General features: G+C 39.2%; 1 protein-coding gene across 7 annotated transcripts in view; it reads right to left on the bottom strand.

Annotated features, from left to right (window-relative positions):
• LOC141440253 (uncharacterized) overlaps positions 1–20,909 on the bottom strand; it is a 56,679-nt gene extending 35,770 nt beyond the window's left edge. For 3 of the 7 annotated variants that reach the window (XM_074104717.1, XM_074104715.1, XM_074104713.1), the window contains exons 1-3: positions 16,667–16,878; positions 15,684–15,867; positions 11,492–11,651 (exon numbers count right to left, since the gene is read on the bottom strand). In XM_074104717.1, coding sequence (XP_073960818.1) covers positions 11,492–11,651; positions 15,684–15,857 — 334 coding nt within the window. In that variant the 5' untranslated portion in view covers positions 15,858–15,867; positions 16,667–16,878. Of the gene's footprint in view, positions 1–64; positions 232–4,159; positions 4,334–11,491; positions 11,652–15,683; positions 15,868–16,666; positions 16,879–20,830 lie in introns of those variants that run through there. The other 4 variants (XM_074104714.1, XM_074104712.1, XM_074104716.1 and 1 more) reach the window with 3 other exon arrangements.
• Between the last annotated feature and the right edge of the window lie 1,790 nt (positions 20,910–22,699).

Here is a 22,699-nt window from a genome sequence, read left to right as displayed (position 1 = left end):
TTGGTTAATGACAAACGCATTCCTAGCAACACGAAACGTAGCCTAAACGGGCAATACAGCTCACCTCATCGTTAATTAGATATCTGACATAGTATATCTCGTTATACTTTTCGAAACCCAACTCTTCCGCTTTCTTGTGCATATTGCCAGTGGTAAATATGCCAGCCACAGCGGGGATGTTGGCACTCGCTGCTAGAAGGAAAGCCGCCTTTAGCATCTCCTTGGCAATTCCTGGAAGAACAGGTTAACTGTTTGACAGCAAAAACTATTAAGACTAGCTTCTACCCGCATCTTCGCTTATGCGAACTATTAAATCCATATTATGCTATGAATTGGTCTTAATTTACGCTGCAAAACGAACACCCGTGAAAACTTCTATGTTTCAACACTTAGCTGTTAAGTTTCAGGGTTGTATCCCTTGGACATATCGGGACAAAAAGCAGCCTGTATGTTAATTCACGCTTTCAGCTATCTACATATCAGATTTCATTCAAAACATTTATCTGTTTTGGTGTGAAAGAGTAACAAACGTTTCATACAAATATTATTTGTTTTTACAAGCGTTCATGCACTTGATAGCATCTCGGCGTGTACAGCCAAAATATACTGGTTCAAATCCGGTCTGGAGCATGAAAAAACGATTTTATTTTACTTCTAATATGATCATTGTTTACCAATGAATAATTTGTTTTGATGAGATTGTACAGACATTAACAGAGAGCCGAAGTACTTCCTTTGTGGCAATTTCCCTTTGACGGAAAAAATAGCAGTATTTCCCAATAACATACAAACTTGATTTCTAACTCATATGATCTCTATAGAAACCTGCGAACCTAGCAAAAAAACACTCCTCGACATATAAAATGAAGGCATAATATTATGCTAGCTTTATGGGCGAGCAAGGCATCGATATATGCAAACAGTAGCAATAGAAATGAATGGTCAGATATAAAGAAGCGTCCGACAATGCTTATGGCCTGAATATTAAAATCAGAGTGTCTGAAGAGAATTACTTAGAGCCATATGTTTCAACATAAACGCATGGCCATGCATTATGCGTCATGTCATGTTTTTATCGCGTACCGACCATATCTGTGTCCAGTTTTAAAATAGGACAGGCCCAATCTCTTCCCGTACGGGAATTCGCTGAAAAACTAAAGTCATCGACATAACTCGCACGAAGAATATGCAAGTTCAAGTGGCAATGGGCGGGCCACATGGCTTGAAGAACAAATAACCGTTGGGGGTGAATAGTCCTCGAGTGGTGACCTAAATCTGGAAGACGAAGCGTCGACAGGACTCCACTATTTAGTGGGTCTAGACTGACGCCGTCGTGAGAATTACGGAGAACCGGTGGGTGCAAGTAGTCCCTTGCATCCACCGTTTGCCCGTGGCTAGTCAGTTGTCGTTCATTGTGGCTTTCTAAGGGGAGGCTTTTGCTCAGCAGTGGTCTTCTGGCTGATGATGATGATGATCTTTGCCCGTGGGTGTCGTAAAAGGCGACTAAGGGACCTAAGCACTCTAAATGAGGGCTATAAGACAGGCGAAATATCGCTAGATGGTGTTAGTATCGTGAGGTTTTTTTTGACGTTACGGTTTTGCTTGAAATTGGCTCATTTAGTTATTATATTACCCAATTGCAAGCAAGACCGTAACGTCAAAAAACCTTACGATACTAATGCAATCTAGCGACATTTGGCCTGTCTTTTAGCCCTCATTGCCACTACAAACTCGTGGAAAACAAAGGAAATCACCACACTATTTTCCCTAGAAAGCTGCAATCATGAATTAAATAAGTACTTCTAGCTTTTGCCCGCGGCTTCGCCCGCGTGGAATTCGGTTATCGCGCGCTGTTCCCTCGGGAACTGTGCATTTTTCCGGGATAAAAAGTTGCCTATGTCACTCTATGGCCCATAAACTATCTCTATGTCAAAAATCACGTCGATCCGTCGCACGCACACACTTTCGTATTTATAATATTAGTATGGATAGACAGTGGTCCTAACATCATACTAAAAAACCAAAAAAAGATGTTTGCGATTTGAACTATTTCTATCACTAAATAGATATGACTGGCCTGCAGCAGGAAATATACCTATTATTTTTAATCCAAAAACAATATTGTTTGAAACTTTCATGATTTTCACTCATAACTTTTACAACACTTGAGACTTATCAAGCTTAACGTAACGAATAAATAATAATTACCTCGATGTTTCAAAACCTAAAAACTAACAAAAAAAAGTGTAAAACGGTAAAAACTCTTGCTTCTAAAATAAGAAGTTAAAACATCTGATGCGTGCAAGAAGGCAAGTCAAACAGAAAGATTGCCTGTAAAAATACCTAAAATTATTAGACCCTAAATCTTTTTGGATTCCGTCGAGCGAACAGAGTTAGGTCACCCCTGAAATAAGGAGGCAGTATTTTAACGGTGGGGAACGATTTGATGTATATTTTTAGATACTGAACTTTTTTCACGAAAATTAAGTTTACATTGAAAAAGTCGTGATAGCTTATTTTGACTTGTGGCCTTTCAAGCAGAGAGTCGTGACCCAGGCAGGTTTTAAGATTTTCAGAATTTTTATGCGACATTACATCTGGAATTTACCGTGAGCTTTTTTGTGAAGGAAGAACATTGTGAGGACACGTGCATACCGGTGTGCAAATCAATGGTGTGTGAAATTCCCGATCCGCACAGGCCTGCGTTGGAACTACAGCCAAAGCCTTCATTTTGAAACGAGGCCTGTGTCCAGCAGTGGGACGTATATAGGCTGGGATAGATTGCCTCACTGTACCGCAAACCGCAATGGATATCTGTTGAATCAGCCAAGACTCAAACCGGGGATTGCCACTTCTGTCAATTAGATCGAGAGATCCGACATGTACTATGATGTTATCATAAATAGTCCCAAATCAGCCAGTTAGCAGTTTTCGGTCTTGCGAACGGCGCTGATCTTCCATTGGGACTATCTGGTCATCATACATTAAAAAAAAAGTGAAAATGGGTACAACTTTCAGATTTCCAAAAAAAAACAAACATTATAATTTATAATTATTGATTACCCAAATATTTACCTTTAAGGTCATAAAAACAAGAAAGATATAAAGTAAAACAATATACGCCCGCCAGGCCACACTTAATACTTACTTATAATAATGCAATATAATATATCATTCGATTCCATATACGAGTATTTGATTTACGTCAATCTGCTCTTGATCTGCTCCAATACATCTAATAAAGCTATGCAGAATAATATTCTAACTACCTCAGATTCCTTTTGTGACAGCTTTAATTCATAATTATTAAATTCAAGCCTAAAACCTTTTAATTCCTTACGCATAAAAACCTAAGCAGTCATTTCCATAGTACGAAGTACAAAAATGGCACGTTTATTTTTCTAACGTACAAAATACACCTGTGGCGAGTGAACGTCTACTTAGATCAGTTTGTATCTACTCACAAAGTTCGTTTTTTTATTATCAAATTAATCCCTTAAACCAGTGGACATCACATTCTGTTAATTTGTCCTGAATTTAATTATCAACAAAAATGATTATCCCCGTGTTTAATATCATCAAATCTTACCAAAAGTAAATTACTAACCAAGTAAACGTACTTACTTCTATTGATAAATAGTTACCTAACTACCTAATTCTTGTATATTTATTTCACTACTTCGGGGATCTAGGAAACAGCTGAAACGTTTTAAATAATATTTGCTATGTTTGAATTTTAGAGGACGAACAATCGATCTAGCTTATCTGGGAAGACGTGTGTTTTTTTGGGACGGTGATAGAATCCAAAATCGAATTCTACCACGCAAAGAAACTCCGAGCATAGCTCTCTTCATTACGTGACTCTGGCCTCTCCCAAAGGCCAAAAGCGCTAAAATAAACACAGATACCTAATCAAGCAGTAAGTGAGTTTAATCGTGTGCGTGAAGTTCCCTATCCGCACTGAGCCCGCGTGGTGGGAACTACGGCTACGAACAAGCGCTCTCATACTGACAGAAAATCTGTACCCTACTGTGAAACGTATATTACTTATAGGCTAAAATCTCGATAATTGAGAGGGTTATGCCCAGCAGTGGGACGAATATAGACCATAATGGTGATGAAGATGATGACGAAGAATTAAGTAGTTTGTTAAACTTACCTCGATGCCGGTATCTCGGCTTAAGCGCCACGAGATACACCTTGAAGTATCTTCTCACACCAAGCTTTTGGTAGATGTCCACCGGTTTTTCAATGGCGTTGTAGAACGTCATCACCGTACTATACTGAGGGTTATAGGTTATCTTCACACGACTGAAGGTGCGGGAAAACGCCTCTGGAAAAAGAATTTGGTACTTTATTTGGCATTAGCCTTTAGAGAGAAAGAGACAGAGGGTTTCGCCAAACCGTTAGAACCATTATTTATGCTAGGTACACGAAGAACTTCGGTGAAAAATTAAGATAAGATGGACTTTTGCTGCCTAATAACCTAACCAATAAATGTAACGGAGCCTATTAATGTCCATCAGTGGTTTTATAGCAAAAGTATACTGAAAAATAAATATATCTTGGCTGTTTATGTATTGAATAAAACTTTCACGTCATTTACATTCTTTTTTTTTCATTTAATGTTATTACTTACATTAAAGAAATACTCAAAGTTTAGCTTGTGCGAGATGTCGAAATTATGTTAATCTTTATACTTTCTCAACACTTCGGGGAAGAGCGGGACAGCTGTAGTAAGCCCCAGTTTAATATTATCACACTAACCTCCACGAGTTCTGCGACAAAGTTATTTTTTATACTCACTATTCATGATCGTGACGCTCGTAGATGCGTCGAAATATCGGACTCATTAAAGGTAATCAAGGTCTACCTCCGCTAGCGAATTAAGTCTACTTTAATTTATCCTCACACCTGCTACCTCCAAACTAACTCCCATCAAACACTTAAACGTAACACGAAATCCCAAAATTTAACGAAACCCAAAACTTCCAAAGGCCCGTGTAAATATTTCGCTCGTTCCAACAATCGACAAATCTCACTATTCGGAATCTATTTGCGTACAGTACGGATCGGAATAAAACTCGATTTGGACTGTATCGATGGTAGTAACATTAGGGGAGGATCCCGTGAATGCTTTGAGCCTAAATTTTTAGTGCACACCGTAAAAAGAATTCCGATTCAGCTTTAGGATTCGCGTTGGGGCACAATTTGGGGGCAAGGGCGTTTTGGCTTTATTTGTTTTTACTCGTTGCGTTTTGAGTGATTTTGAAACGTCTATAGAGCTTATTCTATTCAAAAATAAACCGAGCAAATGTAAGTTGCTCTCGCACATGAAATGTGTCGTAATTTCACCTAATATTTAACCACTGCTTGCATGGTTTAGTGAACATTTTTACACGGGCAGTTTAAAAAATCCTAGGACTTTAATTAGTAAAATTATGTTAAGTATCTTATCATTAAAACATGAAATTTCACTGTCCGCCCTATCCATTCCTATCCAGCCCTATCCAGCCTGTCTATCATTGTTGTTGTTGTTGTTGTTGTAAAGGTTGCCTGGAAGAGATCGCTCTGAAGCGATAAGCCCGTCATTGCTTACCTCAGAAAGTCTGTGTTTTCTGTACTGCTTGTTATGTGTTGGTGTGCAATAAAGAGTTACTCGTATTGTATTGTATTGTTGTTCTCCATACACTAAGTTGTAGCATATTAGTGTTTTGCTCCTATAAGCAATGCCTTAAGGTTGTACTGATATTTTGTATCTGTTCCAAATTAACGTTCAGTCGCAACGCATTTTGTCGCTTGTTGGCTAAGCCTTGCTCTTATCATCATCATCATCATCATCATCCGGAAGACGTCCACAGCTGAATTATGGCCTCCCCCTCCTTTGCCATAATCCCCATGCTTGGCAGGCGGCTTGGGAATCGCAGTATTACGCTGATGGTGTACCTACACAGAAGACGTTGCTGCCCGTCTTCTGGATTTTTCCCTTGGTCTCCTTCTATGACACCCAACGGGATGAGACGGGGAGGAGCTATTCATGTCCGGACACCCCACGGACTATGAACGTTGTATCTATCTCTTTCTTAAATGTGGTAAAAACGCGAACAGCGTATACCTCGCACCACTCCCGCCCGTACGTAAATTGGATTCCAAGTAGTGCGGCCCGGGTTACTCCGGTAGGGAACGGTGATGTTTCCCATCAGTAGGGAGAGGTGAGGGAATCTACTTAGGGCCCGTGTAATTCTTCTCTGGCGTTATGCAAGACAATTTGAACTTGTGATCTGCCTTGATGGGATCCATATCGGCTCGCATACTTATCGAAAGTCCGAATGTAATGTTTGCCAGAATTATCGTTTGTCAGAATGATCGTTTGTCATAACTCTTTTTTCTCTGAATCCAATAATTGTCCAGAATTTTTATCAAACCATCCTAACCTAACCTATAGTATTCTATAGGATGACCATTTAAAAAAACAGAAAATTTTAAGATTTCAATGGGGAAAAAATTATGACAAACGATGATTCGGACAAAAATTACGGTATGACTTGCGAAGAGTATGCGAACTTCGGCGCTCCCGCCTTGACGATGTTGCGACGAGTTGATGTTCTAACTAAAATATTTTTATTTACTCTCGTTACCTTAGTCACCTTAGTCACAAGTATACATAATGTTTTATATGAATCCTTATTTATGAAATATGACAGAATGTGAATACATGCGTGCGTTTTCGTTACTCCTTCACGCTAAAACGACTGGACAAATCTGAATAACATCCATAATATGCATAACTTCTGTCCGCCATGCTTTACAAGGTATTATTTCAACTATACTCAGCGGCACAAAATTTAACCCACTCTAAATACAAAATTAGCTTTATTGCATACATTTGAGGGCCAGAATATTGCCGCTCATTACATTAAGGTGTTCAAATTTCTTTTATATACGACAGGAAGGCAAACGAGCAAGTCGGTCTCTTGATGGTAATAGATCACCACCGCCCATAAACATCTACAACACCAGGGGTATTGCAGATGCGTTGCCAACCTAGAGGCCTAAGATAGAATACCTCAAGTGCCAGTAATTTCACCGGCTTTCTTACTCTCCACGCCGAAACACAAACGGTGCAAGCACTGCTCACGGTAGGATTAGCGAGCAAGATCAAACATAAAATAAAAATAGTAAGTAATAGGTTGCGTTTCCACCAAAGATATGCGAGAATGTCTTCCGAGAAATCTGTTTTTCACTTACCAATAGAAACGCTTCAATTACCTATTCTCGCACAGCATTTATAGTGGAAACAGCCGAGCGGCACGAGGCGAGGTAAATGAAGAGTTTCTATTGGTTCATGAAAAACACATTCTCCAAACACATCCTCGCACATCTCTGGTGGAAATGGAGCCTAAAGACTTAACCAGATCAATTCGAACCATCTCACCGCCGCAGGAGAGAGCCAAAGAGCCTCGTGTTCTTCCCAAATCCCTTTTCACGTATCTTCAGAAGTAAGTAATTTATATTTCAAGACGGAGCAACCCGACAGATGTGGCGCGACTTAATTCAGTTTTCGATCGAAAGAAATTTAATTTCGCACAAATTGTTGGAGAATTATTTTAAATTTATGTAAATTATTCGTTAACTCGGTTTCTATTATGGAATAAGGCGCAAACGCTATTGGAAACGCTGGATTATTATTCTGCCCTAGTTATTTTCGTTAAGTTGTCAAATGGGGGTTATTGCTAGAGGTTGGTCAATATTAAGTATAGTCAGCAACAGAAAAGTTAAGATTGGTTTTTTGGAATCTTTTGTATTTTTTATTTCAATTCCAAAAAAAAAGTATCTAAGTAGTGTAGTAGTTTCTCGATGAGGGCTACGGCATAGATGTCGCTAGCGCCACTGCTTAAGTGACTAAGTAAGAAACAAACAAGCTGAGATATGAGGTGCATAGGGGAAATTCGTGTCGGTACTGTTGACCATCAGTGGTGTAGCGTATAGCACGCGGTACGGATTACCGAGGACCTGGGTTCGATTCCCAGTGATGGTCTTATTTTTCTGTTTTTTTCTGTGCATCTATATTTCAGTTTGTATTTTCAACAGAAAAGTTGTTGAATAGTCGTGGTGCTCAAAATGATCTAAACATTCTGTTATTACCTCGGGAATAAAGTTGTGTGTAGATCATCGTGTGTGATCGTGATCTGTAGAGGAGAATAGCCAACCAGACATACGAAAGCATTTTGCCAAAGCTGAAACGGAGAAGCTTCGCTCGCGCTTCGCACTCGCTTGGGCAATTAGAAGAATGATTGGCACTCAACCTCTAGTCTGCCCAGCTGTGGGAAAAGCGGACAGAGAAAAAATAAATATGTAATCTTTCGGGTTGTTTCATCATCACATTAGAACGTCCGAAAGTGGAAAAAAATTCCCTCTGCGGGAAAAGTTTCCCGCATTTAGTGGACTAGCCACAGATTTATCGTCGGGGTAGACAATGCAAATATCTACCTAAGTGCCTAAGAACGGCTGTACACTAGTACATCCGATCGAAATCCATGTAAAAATGGTCCGGGGTAGTCATAGAACTATTTGCATGGTAATTTGCACACTAGATCCGATTTCCGTCATCCAATTTTGCCAGTTCTACGAATACTCTGGAACTTATTTTTGTGGATTCGGACGGACGTAATGCGAAATTGCTCTAAGGGTAGTATGAAAATATCCCGACTTAAGGCGATCATCATCATCATAATCAGCCTACAGCAGTCCACTGCCGGACATAGGCCTCTTCCATGGCGCGCCACAACACTCTGTCTTCGGCCTCTCGCATCCATCCGCCGCCAGTGACCCTCTTAAGGTCGTCCGTCCACCGTGCCTCAGGCCGCCCTACACTATGTTTTCCCGCCCGTAGTCTCACTTCAGCGAACTAATTCTCGGAGCAACGTCGGTGACTTTCGTTCGGAAAATGTGATTTCGGATTTTATTCTTGAAAGAAACCCCTAGCATTGCCCTCGCCATAGCTCGCTGAGCGATCTTGAATTTGTGGATAAGGCGATCAAAATGCTTTATTTCCGCGCAGTAATGCCGACCCTAAGAGGAGAATGACTATAATTTTCATCTTCATCGCCGACTAGCGACGTTGACCGCTAGCCGCCAACCAATCGCTCACGGCGTGCTGTCGCCTGAAAGTTTCGAGCCTCCAGAGGGCCTACTCCGAAATTCGAAAATCGAAGTTCGTATCGTACCGTCCCACTCACCCTCGAATTAAATAATATAAGTGTCAGAGGGACGGAACGACACGAACTTCGATTTTCGAATTTCGGAGTAGCCTCGCTGCCGCGCTGTTACGAGCTTACGTATGGTTGACTCCTGGTTGACGGCAAGCCGATGAGGCGAGGCGGTGCCGTTCCAATGCCAAGCGATTATGTCTGCGACCACCTTTAGTCTCCTTATTAATGAGCGAGCACACTGGTCGGTCATAGAGTTCAGCACACTGTTATAAAAACGCATATCAAAAAAACTTTCACATAAATGTAAAACATGACGTTGCTCATGACTTATACCAAGAGTATTCACGTGGCTCGCTCCAATACAGGTGTTAAATTGTATAAATACAGTCGGATTGAGAACCTTGGCTAAAAGTTGTTTAAAAAGTGTGGCAAAACCTGAGGTTCTAAAAATTAGGTTGACGTAGATAGTCAGTCTATCTGTATAGTGAGTCCGTGGCACTGACCTACATAAGGGCAAGGTTACAGCGCGCATTGTGCGAGGTATGTGGAACGATTGATTTATCCTCGCCACGGAGATTTAAGTGTGAAGAGAGGTGAAAGAGAAATGGCCGCACGGTCAGTTAAATTTGGGCGTTTAACAACGTTTGGCAACGCTTGAACAAATAGACAAAAAGTTGGATTATCAAGCTTCTAATGAACTAAAATAATTTCCTTGCTCACCCGCGACCTTACGATAGCTAAGCTTATGCAAAATATGCGTGTTCATGCAGTTCCTCCACCTCCACACTGTAAGAACACACAAATCACACAAACCCATCTATCACCACCACCACACTACACTGACGCGTTTCGAACTCAAACAGAGCTCATCTTCAAAGAAGATGAGCTCTGTTTGAGTTCGATCTTCAAAGAAGATGAGCTCTGTTTGAGTTCGATCTTCAAAGAAGATGAGCTCTGTTTGAGTTCGAAACGCGTCAGTGTAGTGTGGTGGTGGTGATAGATGGGTTTGTGTGATTTGTGTGTGTTCTTACAGTGTGGAGGTGGAGGAACTGCATGAACACGCATATTGCATAAGCTTAGCTATCGTAAGGTCGCGGGTGAGCAAGGAAATTATTTTAGTTCATTGATATGGACCTCCGCAAAGTAACGCCTGATTCAATAAATTATCAAGCTTCTTTTTTTAACCCTCGACGCAAAAAGGGGGATGTTATAAGTTTGACCGCTATGTGTGCCTGTGTGTCTGTCTGTCTGTCTGTGGCACCGTAGCTCTTAAACGGGCGGACCGATTAGAATGCGGTTTTTTTTATTTAAAAGCAGGTTTTGACATGTTTTATCAAAATCGGTTCAGCCGTTTTTGAGATGAACTTTGAAGTGACAAAGTCGTGGGTTTTCCAACTTGTTGTTGGTTAGGTTATTGGAAGACCGTGTACGCGCGTACTACAGGTGTGGTTTATTTATTTATGTGTTCGGGCACAAACGGTACCACTTAACTTACATAATAAACAATTACATCTAACATTGACCAATAAATTTTCCACAGGTTAATTAGTTTCCAATAATTAAATATAAAACGGGTATAAAAGTAACAAACATACAAATAATTAGGTACAATATTTTTTTTTTCATTCCTCCGCCATATTTTTTTTCCCAGACACCATATTGAAATATTATAAATATAGCCTATGTCACTCCGACAGTTATGACGAATCCAACGATACCTCATATGTTAAAATCCGTGTAGCCGTTTAGGCTGCAGCGAGGACCAAAGAAATGGACATACATACCCATACATACATACATTATACATAATAATATACGCTCGAAAAAGGCTACGACTTGAGAAAAAGAGAATGTGCATATAAACCAGTCTCAAAAAAATTGCATAACCGATTCATCATCATCATCCCAGCCTATATACGTCCCACTGCTGGGCATAGGCCTCCTCTCAGAACAAGAGGACTTGGGCCCTAGTTCCCACGCGGGCCCAGTGCGGATTGGGAACTTCACATAAACCATTGAATTGCTTCGCAGGTTTGTCCAGGTTTCCTCCCGATGTTTTCCTTCACCGCATAGCTCGTGCAAAACAACTTACGTATTACTAATGGCTGTAATGGCAGTCATAGATTCTGCTTTAATTTTATTTAGAACGCGTGTAAGCACATAGGTACGCCAAAAACGATCGTAAGTACGAGTATACGCGCAGAATAAAATCTAAGGCTAGTCTAAAACTGACCTTATGTACTCGTATTCTGAGGATGATTCTGATGATTAATACATACGTTTCTCCTGTATCCTCATGATGAGGCAGCCCACCAGCTTGTCTGTGCCCTCCTTCACCGCCGCTATGGACATTTTGTCTTTCATCCATATCCTCAAGTTATGGGTGAATTCATCCGTTCCTTCCTTGTCGTCTGCTATCTTTACTGATCTGTATGTTATCTAAAAATACAGTTTGAAATTAACTATAAAGGTCACAGCTCATTAGAGCCACCTGGCACCCAAACCGCACCGCCTCGCCGCGAGCGGTTAGTTTTCTTTAAATGGATTTGCGCTCACTACATCAACTCCGGTCACCGGATTGCCTCACTCGCGAGGTTGCCATGCGCGGACGGCCAGTGAACCACTCAGTGATAGCTTGCTGCCCACCCTTCAGACTTCTACTTCTGACTACTCGGAAATTTGTGGTCCACGCGAAATCCAATCACGATTTAGTCGTGTCGAATCGAGATCTGAGCTTATAGACACTAACCCACGTTGTCAACGTGGCGTTGCCGGGTACTCACTAGCAAGCTGTAACTGTAACCGAACATATACGTTACGAGGTTCTAGTGTGTACGCGTGAAACGATCTTCACTCGTGACATCCATCGAGCGCCCTCACCGAGAATACTCATCAAGCCTGTAACAGATACAGTAACGAGGTTCTAGAGACCGACACTCGTCGGCTCACTGCGAGCCACACGTGTTCTGCTTGTGGCAGGCTTACGAACCACGTGCACACTATGTTTTTAGGACAGTTACGCAATGAGTACCTGTATGCTTAGTGTATTTCCCGTTTACAAAATACGTCTCGATCGCGTTCGCGTTAAAATCTCAATTTGTATGGAAACACGGACAAAGCTAGCGGAAAGTTTGCGCAACAACTTTTGGGAGTGTAGGTTTGCTACGTAAACTGTTTCGTCCGCGTATCGTAACGAAAACGGGCGACGACACCGCACGTCGTCTTCGAATAGTAAAGGAATGTTTTGTGAAAACGCCACACTAGAGGCACTGGCCGTCATCGGCGTATACACTATGATTTTTGGTAACTGCAACGTGCAACGGTTACATTTACAGTTCGCTGGTGAGTGCCCGGATTAATGGCACCGGTGCTGATCGGGTGCCGGCTGGATCTAATGACCTGTGACCTTAAACTATTACTTTGTTCACCCGCGACCTTGCGATAGCTACATCTATGCAACAAATCTTCATACAGCTCTTCCACCTCCACTGTAAGACCACACACACATCACACAAGCCCAACTATTATTACAGGTCCATTCACAATAACTGGCACAAATGGATCGAACGAAAGCAATGTCACTTCGACATTTTTGTAAGAAAATGACAGATACATGACATTTTCACATTTGTGTGAAGTGTATTCAAATAGGTAACACAGATACTTTCATTCACTCATTCAATCCATTCGTGCCAGCTCTTGTTAATCGGTCTCTACCACTACACTATTCTGACGCTATTCGAACTTTTACGCTGGTGGTGACAGTTGTGTGTAGAAGCTGCATGAACACACATTCGTCGCATAGACGTAGCTTACGATGGTTGTGGGTGAGCAAAATAATTGTTTATAAATAGTTCTTTACTGCATTTTTTCGCACTAGAGCCTTTCGAGTGAGGAAGGAACTTGTAAAGGAATAAAAGCGTAAAAGGAATTGCAATAGTTCCATTATAGGAACTATAACGTTAGTCCTCCATCCTAAAGGCGGCTGACCAAGAAGCCATCCCGTAGAATTAATCTAATTATCCAGTTGAAACGAAACTTGGGAAATTGGATGGGAATTGAAAAGCTATGTCCTTTGGATAAACTCCAAAAGAGGTTTATTAAAAAAAGAATCTCAAAGATTTGTCGAGTATTCTTAAGAGAATTGGCGGCTGTGCCAGTTGTAGCGATTATGTGTTTATTTATCTAAAGCTACAGTAATATCACAAAGAAAAAAAGACGGTGGACCAATTTGAATGCGGTTTTTTTTTATTTGAAATCAATTTTTCTAGCGATGGTTCTCAGATAATATTTTGATGATATTGTGATGAAGTTTAGTCGTTTTTGAAATATTAAACATTTTTTTAGTTGAGTAATTAATATTTATTCATAAGAACAATAAATAGATATCATAATCCGTGACAAGCTTCGTCAACACTGATACAGGACTACAATACAGAACTACAATACAGAATAATAAATATCAGCAACAGGCCTCAGGCTTTGTTTGTTTGGTTACACTTTCAAACTAAAGAACCTATTTTTTAATTCTTCCATCTATAAAAATCATTTGTATGCGTCCATTGTTTTTATCGGACAACGGAGCGTTTTTTTTACCGAGCTGCAGTGTTATTATATATGGCTCATAATGAACTTGTGCACATGCACCGGATACTTGTCCGATGACCAAATTTTGCCTAATACATCGTCGTCTGGCTCTATACGTTATGCCTATCCAATTTATTAAAAGTGTAAACAAACCAATTTCATCAAAATTCTTGTATAAACACTCACTGGATCGAATCAATAACACATTTATCTATGATTCGTGTCTTTTAACTAGATGACTAATCATTTGTTTTCACCAAAATTCACTTGATTTCAATATTTATTTTTCATTTGAAGTCTTCGTCAAAATCTGACGTTATTTCTTGATTGAAACATGTGTATTATCTGTAGTACCATAGACTAGCGTAGAGATGGTGGAAAATTTGACATTTTAAAAATCGGATAAATAAGCGATTTTTATTTACTTTCATTAAAATTAAAAAAAATAGACAAAAATACTTTGATCTATTCAATTAATAAATTAATCGATTTACTGCATAGATTAATTATTTTGCAATAGGTTCTAGGTTTTCACATCATTGAATGTCTGTGGTCGGATAGATGGCGTCTTTGTTTACACTTTTAATAAATTGGATTGAAATACAATAAAGTAAGCTTTCTTCTTCTATCTTGTTTCAATTCTGTGCAAATAAAGAAGTTTGAAGTTTAAGAATTTAGGTCAAACGACTAAGCTAACCATGGTTTTTTTTAATATCTAACCAACTTAATAAAAGATGAAACCCCCGACATTGGCATTGCAAAATCTAAAAACAGCTAAACCGATTTCAACGAAACTTTGTACATAACCATATTATTATCTGCTTATAAAAAACCACCTCGCTTAAACTAGCTTTCTATTTCAAAAATACCGTATCAAAATCAGTTCCTCCGTTTGAAAGCTTAAACAAGTTTGAAATTTAGACTTATAACACCCATCTTTTTGCGTCGCGGGTTAAAAACAATGTATACATCAACATACACAATCTTTACTCGACTAAACAAATCGCTAACAGTGCAGCCGCACCTCTCCGCATCCCGGGCTCGCGATTGTTTTCCGGTCAGTTTCCCCGTGACGCAGAATATCTTAATTAACTAAATTAAATTTTAAAAATTCATCTTCCCTCTCTGTCAGCTCGCTAATTAAGTGTTCAATGTCTGAAGCAGATGCAAGAGGAGCTTATTTTTGCACTTGGAACCGGATAGAGGGAATATAGGTTCTTTGTTCAACCAAAATGCTGCATAGCGAAAAAAATGGTTCTAGCAGTTATAGATTATATCTACGCTGTAATTCGTATAATGAAACTATTATATATACTATACTTTACAATCATCGTCATCAGCCGGAAGACGTCCACTGCTGAACAAAGGCCCTTTAACCGCCACAATGAACGAGAACTCACCACTTGCATACACCAGTTTCCCGCAACCCTCACGACAAACTTTTCAATACAAATAATATATTATTTTTGCCTGACACGATGTTATTTCGTTCATGGTATGATACGGTGTGTAACCTAAGAAGCAATTTTTTAAACGCTATACTAAGTACTTTACACTTTCAACTCAAAACAAACAATTTATTGAATCAGGCGTTACTTTGCGGAGGTCCATATCAATGACCTTATGATAACTAAGTTTAAGCAAAATATGTGTGTTCATGCATTTCCTCCACCTCCACACTGTAAGAACACACACACATCACACAAACCCATCTATCACTACCACCACACTACCCTACAACAGGCAACATGCATATTTTGCATAAACTTAGTTATCATAAGGTCGCGGATGAGCAAAGAAATTATTTTAGTTCCATAACACACATACTACACATCCACAACTTTTTAAATCTAATTCGTTAAGGAAAGGCTCCTCTTTCCTCACCTCTTCAGGAAGATAATGTTTCTTCAATAACCTCACAGTGTCTTCGTACCGCTTATCCTGCAGGTCTTCAAATCTGACGCCGCAAGGCACTCGGCCCCATATGGAAGGCGCCTTTATGCGGTCTTCCAGAACCTTCATTTTCGCCAAGATCTCGGCTTCTGTCATCTTCGCCATGGCTGGTTAGCTTTAAAAAAAATCGTAATTTAAGAAGCTATGAAAAGTGTCGGCCATTCTCATTTTATTGTGCACCTGTCTAATTACCGTACCGCTTTTTTACGCACTAGTGACACGATAATTAGACTTGAGTTTGAGTGCACAGATAAATGTGAATGGCAGCCGTCCTTTTTCTAGATGTGCACTCAGTTGCAGTGTTGTGTCGCTTTTGCATGACAAAAAAAGCGGTACGGTAATTATACAGGTGCACGATAAAATGAGAATGACCGCCTTCAGCACACGCTGCGCATGCACGCTGTTAAAAAGTGGGAAATAACGTAAAGCTGGGCTTTAAAGTGGGGGGGGGGGGCAATGTTTGGGCTAGTGTAGCCGGAAGCAAAGCTCCTATTCCATGTGACTGAGATGCCTCGCCTTGGCATAACTCTTACCTAACCTAACCTATGTGTTTTCAAGTTTCCAACGAAAACAGGTTAAGAGGAGTTGTTTTTTTTTACCGCGCTTGCTTCTGATGCCTTGCTACTTAGACCAGTTGATTTTTAAACGAAGTGATACTTCAATCTCGAATTAGTATTCTTGAATTCTTAAAAGTGCGTGTAGTGTGTATACGATATTAGTAAGGATTAGGATCCTTACACATAAACACGATACGACATCGTGTCCATCGTGTCGTGGAAAATCACGGTGCAATTCTTCGTAGATTTCCGTGACACGACGTCGCATCGTGAAATGATGCCGCGTGGCAGCACGTTATAATCGTATCGTGTTTATGTGTAACCCTTAGTAAGGATTGCAAAAGCGTAGGTACTAACCTTAAATATGAAATTCCTCAACTATAATTAATGCACTGGTGATAACGCAAATTAATCGGTATAACAGTTGTATAAAAAGTTATGAAATGGTTATTCAAAGCATACTTGTTGCATTGTCTCTATTATACTGTAAAAAATGTTTCAATATCGTTTGATTTGGATGTAAGCTGACGTTTGAATTGTAACATGGTTTTTGTTCGGGATGTCTGACATTAATGACAGACCATGACCAAGACGCATAGCCATGACTGAGGCCATGACATAGTCATGACATAAACAACAATAGACTCGTGAAAATAGATCGAATAATTTTATGATGCTTACAAACTCCACCTATTTACGTCCCACGAATATTATATTTCATATTTTTTATATTTATAATATAATATAAATGTTAAAGTTTGTAATTCTGTTTCTTTGTTTGTTGGTTACTTCATCACGTCTAAACCGCTGAACTGATTTAGATGAAAATTGGTAAACAGATAGCTTGCATTTCGGGGAAGGACATAGGATAGTTTTTATCCCGGAAATTTCAGTTCCCGCGGGATAGTGAAACCGAATAACGGCTAGTATAAAATAAAATGTATGTAAATAAGTGGGAAATAAGTATACTTTTACGTCTATGATATTTACAGAAATTCGACCACTATTTGACTGAGGTCGAATCATAATTGACTCCACTCCACTTCTCCTTTTCACACGGTAGGTATAGGATGAAGGTAGAGAGAGATAGTGAAAGACGATAGCGCCTTTTAACCTCAACTTTGACGAAATCATCATCGATATAGCTGGATTCATGTTCAAGTTGAAGGGTCCAGTTTAATCCTCTACCAATTCCGCTAATACGATTGATTAACTAATTAAACGTTTCTCCAATTAATATGTTCTCGAAGTGGTCGATTCGGTTGTTTAATCAAAGTAACACCTGCTTGTTCCGACTCTACTTCTGATTGGGTGGCCATGCGCGCTTGTAACATCGGACAGTCTCACTTATTTTATTCTCGATTATTTTAAGCTTTCTAAAACCGTAAAAAACGTCATTCATTGTGAAGTACGTGCAAGAACAAACCAGAACCTGAAAAATCGGCACCTATTAATAGTTGAACGTCGTCAGGAGAGTCAGTCGTGTCAGTCAATATAATTTTACGTTTTAGTAGTTGTTGAATTATTTCATCAGACTGAACGTTGTCCAGACACGGTCGCCATGTGAAAAAGATGGATTTTATTCCATATTATTCATTTTAACTACAGATCTAAAAATGTACATAGGCATAAACACATGTCCGCGACAGAAGACATTATGCTAGCGAAAGAGAAGTAGGGGAGACCGAGGAGAGTAGTGACAACGTCGATTTTTGGAAACTTATTAACTTCTGGCGAGCTTGCAATAGCAAGTCTTGAGCTAAAAAAACGTGCGCTATTGCGAGCTCTACAAAAAATCGACATTGTCACTACTCTCCTCGGTCTCCCCTAGGTAGGCTCTGAAAAAAGGGTTGTTGAAATTAAGATTTCTGTGGCAAGTTAATTGATGCTAGTTTCGTGAGGTCCACAAGAGCATTGATTAGAAAACTTTGATAGTTACGTCTATTGTCGCTTCTATGAGTACCTATGTCTATGCAAGAAACGTGTTTTTTCTGGATTTTGCGTTTAATCTTATAATAGCAATTGGACGGCGATACGGATCTTTATTTTATGCTGAGCTGAGACGGCTTCGCGATTTTGCAAATACCTACTTAATACTTGTTTTTATTTTGTGTTGTATGTACAATACACTACAATACAAATATTCTTTATTGCACACCATAAATCACAGTACAGACAAAAAATGTATAATAGGTATAAACACAAAAACAATGTAATTTGCGAAGTGCGAATAAGAAATATTTCTATTTCTATTTATGTTTGACTCACATTATGTAGTTTTCCTCAAATCACTCCAAAAATGCAAGTGGAACAAAGAATATGAATGGAGCAATAAGCACGCACACGCACATGTATAGGTACTCACGAACTTTCGTATTTATAATTAAACTAGCTTTTACCCGCGGCTTCGCACGCGTAAACTATTCGGTCTGGTAGTTGCAATTGAAATTTTCGGGATTTTACAAAATTCTCCTGGAAATTTCCAAAATTGATATCGTGGTCTTCATTGAGGTTGTGTTGTGAATAACTGTACAAAATTCAAGACTCTAAACCCAGTGCTAAAGTTAAAAAAAAAATCCCAATCCAAATTCAAATTCAAATCATTTATTCAGTAAATAGGCCGCAATGGGCACTTTTAAACGTCATTTTTTAAAATACCAGCGATTTCGGAAAGACCATCATTGCCAAGAAGAAGCTTTGGCAGAAAGTCATTTTTTCAAAATAAAATAATTACAAATAATATACTTAAAAACTACAGTAAGTATACAATTAAAGAAAAAATTACAAAATAATAATAATAATAATACACGGATGTATGGGGTCCCTTAGTTACATAACTATCCCGAGGAAATATCGGGATAAAAAGTAGCGTATGTGTTATTCCAGACGTCCGGCTACCTACATACCAAATTTAATGCCTCTAAGCCCAGCGGTTATTATTTCAGGATTTTATCCCTATCCCGTGGGAATATCGGAATAAAAAGTAGCCTATGTGTTATTCCAGAGGTTCAGCTACCTACATACCAAATTTCATGGCTCTAAGCCCAGTGGTTGTTATTTCGAGATTTTATCCCTAGTTATCCCGTGGGAATATCGGGTCAAAAAGTCACTTAAGTGTTATTCCAGATGTCCAGCTACCTACATACTAAATTTCATGACTCTAATCCCAGCGGTTGTTATTTCAAGATATTATCCCTATCCCGTGGGAATATCGGAATAAAAAGTAGCCTATGTGTTATTCCAGAGGTCCAGCTACCTACATACTAAATTTCATGGCTCAAAGCCCAGCGGTTGTTATTTCAAGATTTTATACCTAGGTATCCCGTGGGAATATCGGGTCAAAAAGTCGCCTATGTTTTATTCCAGACGTCCAACTACCTACATACCAAATTTCATGACTCTAAGTCTAGCGGTTGTTATTTCAAGATTTTATCCCTATCCCGTGGGAATATCGGGATAAAAAGTATCCTATGTTTTAATCCAGGTTATAAACTAACTTTCCGCCAAATTTCATCCAAATCCGTCCAGCCGTTTAAGCGTGAAAAAGTAACAAACATACTCACTCACTCACTCACTCACTCACAAACTTTCACATTTATAATATTAGTAGGAAGTAGGATATAGTAGGTTTACGCAAACCCGCTCTATTACTATTAAATTATAACTCTATTTTTCTAATATAAAACACTTTATAAAAAAAAACAATACAAAATCAAATTAAATTCAAATTACAAAAAAATACTCGACAAAATATTCTATTTTTTTATATGTAGGTAATTCGTTCTATATTGAGAAACATCAGGACTACTAAAAGTATTGCACAAGAATTCTTATTTTCAATACAGTAGGATTACTTAATTACTTCACTACAAATAAGTTCAAAATGGCAAGAAACAATATGGCGGCTATCGCATTGCAGTCCAAGTAATTTGAAATTCATGGACACCTTACACTGGAGATGAAATGGGTTGATTGTTAAGCAAACTCGGTGTCACTCGCTTAATTCCTGAGTACACTGCTCACTTCCTATTGTTTTGTTCCAATAAACTGGACCATTTTGTTTTGTAGTAATGATAAAACCAACCAATGATTTTAAAAATCCTATCCAACGATACTCCACACTATAGAGAGTTAGATGAGAAAAAAAAACACCGCCCCTTTACGTCTATCTATGGGAAATCCCTCAAAAAAAATTTTTTTGGTACTATCCGTGCACTTTTTTGTAGCACTGATAGTCTCTGAGCAAAGCCGCGGACGGACGGACAGCGAACAGACAGACATGGCGAAACAATAATAGTAGATTGTTCAACAAGGGGCTAAAACAAGCCATATGACACGAGATGTTTAGCCACCCGAGCAGAGCGCCATACATAAAGGCACAGCACTTTTTTTTTAATAATTCGCTAAATATTTTTAGACACCTTTAGCCGAAAAACTATAAGTACAAAGGACATTGAAGATTTCAACCGATGTCTATAGATACAAAATCACTATCATCATTCAAAATAATATTATACTAACCGCAAACCATTAACCAACACTTAAACGAACTAGTTTCAGCCAGTTAAAACCACCAAAAACACCACCAAATACAACCCATCACGGCATACTGGCTTGCCAATGTCTGCTCAATAATAAAAGAAAGAAAAATAGATCGATCGCGTTTTTACGGGTAAAAGTAAAGTTTGCACGGCAACGTAGGGACGTGACGTGACGGCTGGGTTCCGTACGATAAACGTTTTTTGAGAAACGCTTGACTTTACAAGTATTTGAAATTACAAACTGAAATATAGATGCACAGAAAAAACAGAAAAATAAGACCATCACTGGGAATCGAACCCAGGTCCTCGGTAATCCGTACCGCGTGCTATACCGCTAGCGCGGTACGGATTACCGAACCGGTTCGATTCCCAGTGATGGTCTTATTTTTCTGTTTTTTCTGTGCATCTATATTTCAGTTTGTAATTTCAATACGGTTTTACGGGATGACCGTAAAAGTAAAAATTTGGAATTGAAATAAAAAATACAAAAAGATTCCAAAAAACCAATCTTGACTTTACAAGGCTGAAATTTATTTGTCTCTCACTGTCTAAACGCCTGTAAATTCTTCAAAATATCAATATAAGGTTTCATTACATTCGTCAGATATGAATCAAAGGGTGCAGACAGACGCGTTGTGAGTCGCGTGTCTTCAGTCGCGTAATTTGTGCTGCGCTTGGTTTTATACAAAACTCCAGTTTGTGCTACACGGCGGCTTAAAATGAGTAAAAATGAGACTAAGATTGGTTTTTGGAGTCAACTCCAAATTTTGTTAAGTTACGGTCAACCCGTAAAATCCATATCCAAAATACAAACACCACCAATCTTAATTTGATTGCTTAATAGCGACATCTCTTGTCCGGGTGAGCGGTTAGTTCCAATGGAGTGCTTAATGTTTCTCGATGAGGGCTAAAGCATAGATGTCGCTAGTGTCGCTGCTTAACTGACTAAATAAGAAACAAACAAGCTGAGATATGTGGTGCATAGGAGAAATTTATATCTGTACTCCTGTCCAGTGGTGGTGTAGCGGTATAGCACGCAGCACGGAATGCTGAGGACCTGAGTTCGATTCTCAGCGCTGGTCTTTTTTTCTGGTTTTTCTGTGCATCTATGTTTCAGTTTGTATTTTCGATAAAATTGGGACCTTTGCACAATCCAAAAAACTACGCTCGCCTGGCTTCACCCTTACGGTGCGTTTCCACCAAAGATGTGCGAGGATGTGTGTTGTTCATGAACCAATAGAAACGCTTCATTTTCCTATCCTCGCACAGCACCGCTCTGGTGGAAACAGCTGAGCGGAGCGAGGCTAGGTAAATTGAGTTTTCAGATAACAACTCGGAAGGAGGAGCGGAACCTTCTAACACAAGTATTGTCATACTTACCAGGAGGGGCCGAACATAAATACTGTGTAACGTTAGTTGATACTGAATTAAAAAATTTATTTTTTATTTTTTTTGAGATAAATTTTATAGTTCCCATACATAGCTACAACGTCGAGAGTTGGCTAGTTTGTTGCACATCACTAATTTTAGGTAGCCACCAAACTGCCCGCTTGATAACGGGGTATACTACTCATATAGGTAGTGCCACGAGAGTTGAAGTGGATGATTATACAGCTACATGAAGAACTGATTGCAAAAAACCCCCGACTCACAAAAAAAACGCCGACAAAAAAACGCCGCCAAAAAAGACAATTAAAAAGTAAAAAATAATTATGCACTACCTAGCTGCTAAGGTTAACAGGAAACTAAAGTACATATGTTGTATTTTTAAAATTATTAACCTTAGCGGTCCCCCGACACCGACGACGCTTAGATAAAAAAAATATTACTAATAAATAATACTAAATTA

This window comes from Choristoneura fumiferana, chromosome 22, assembly GCF_025370935.1.
Source record: "Choristoneura fumiferana chromosome 22, NRCan_CFum_1, whole genome shotgun sequence".
NCBI classification, from domain to species: domain Eukaryota; kingdom Metazoa; phylum Arthropoda; class Insecta; order Lepidoptera; family Tortricidae; genus Choristoneura; species Choristoneura fumiferana.
The sequence above is the reverse complement of the archived record's forward strand: the minus strand, read 5'-3'. Positions and strand labels throughout refer to the sequence as shown.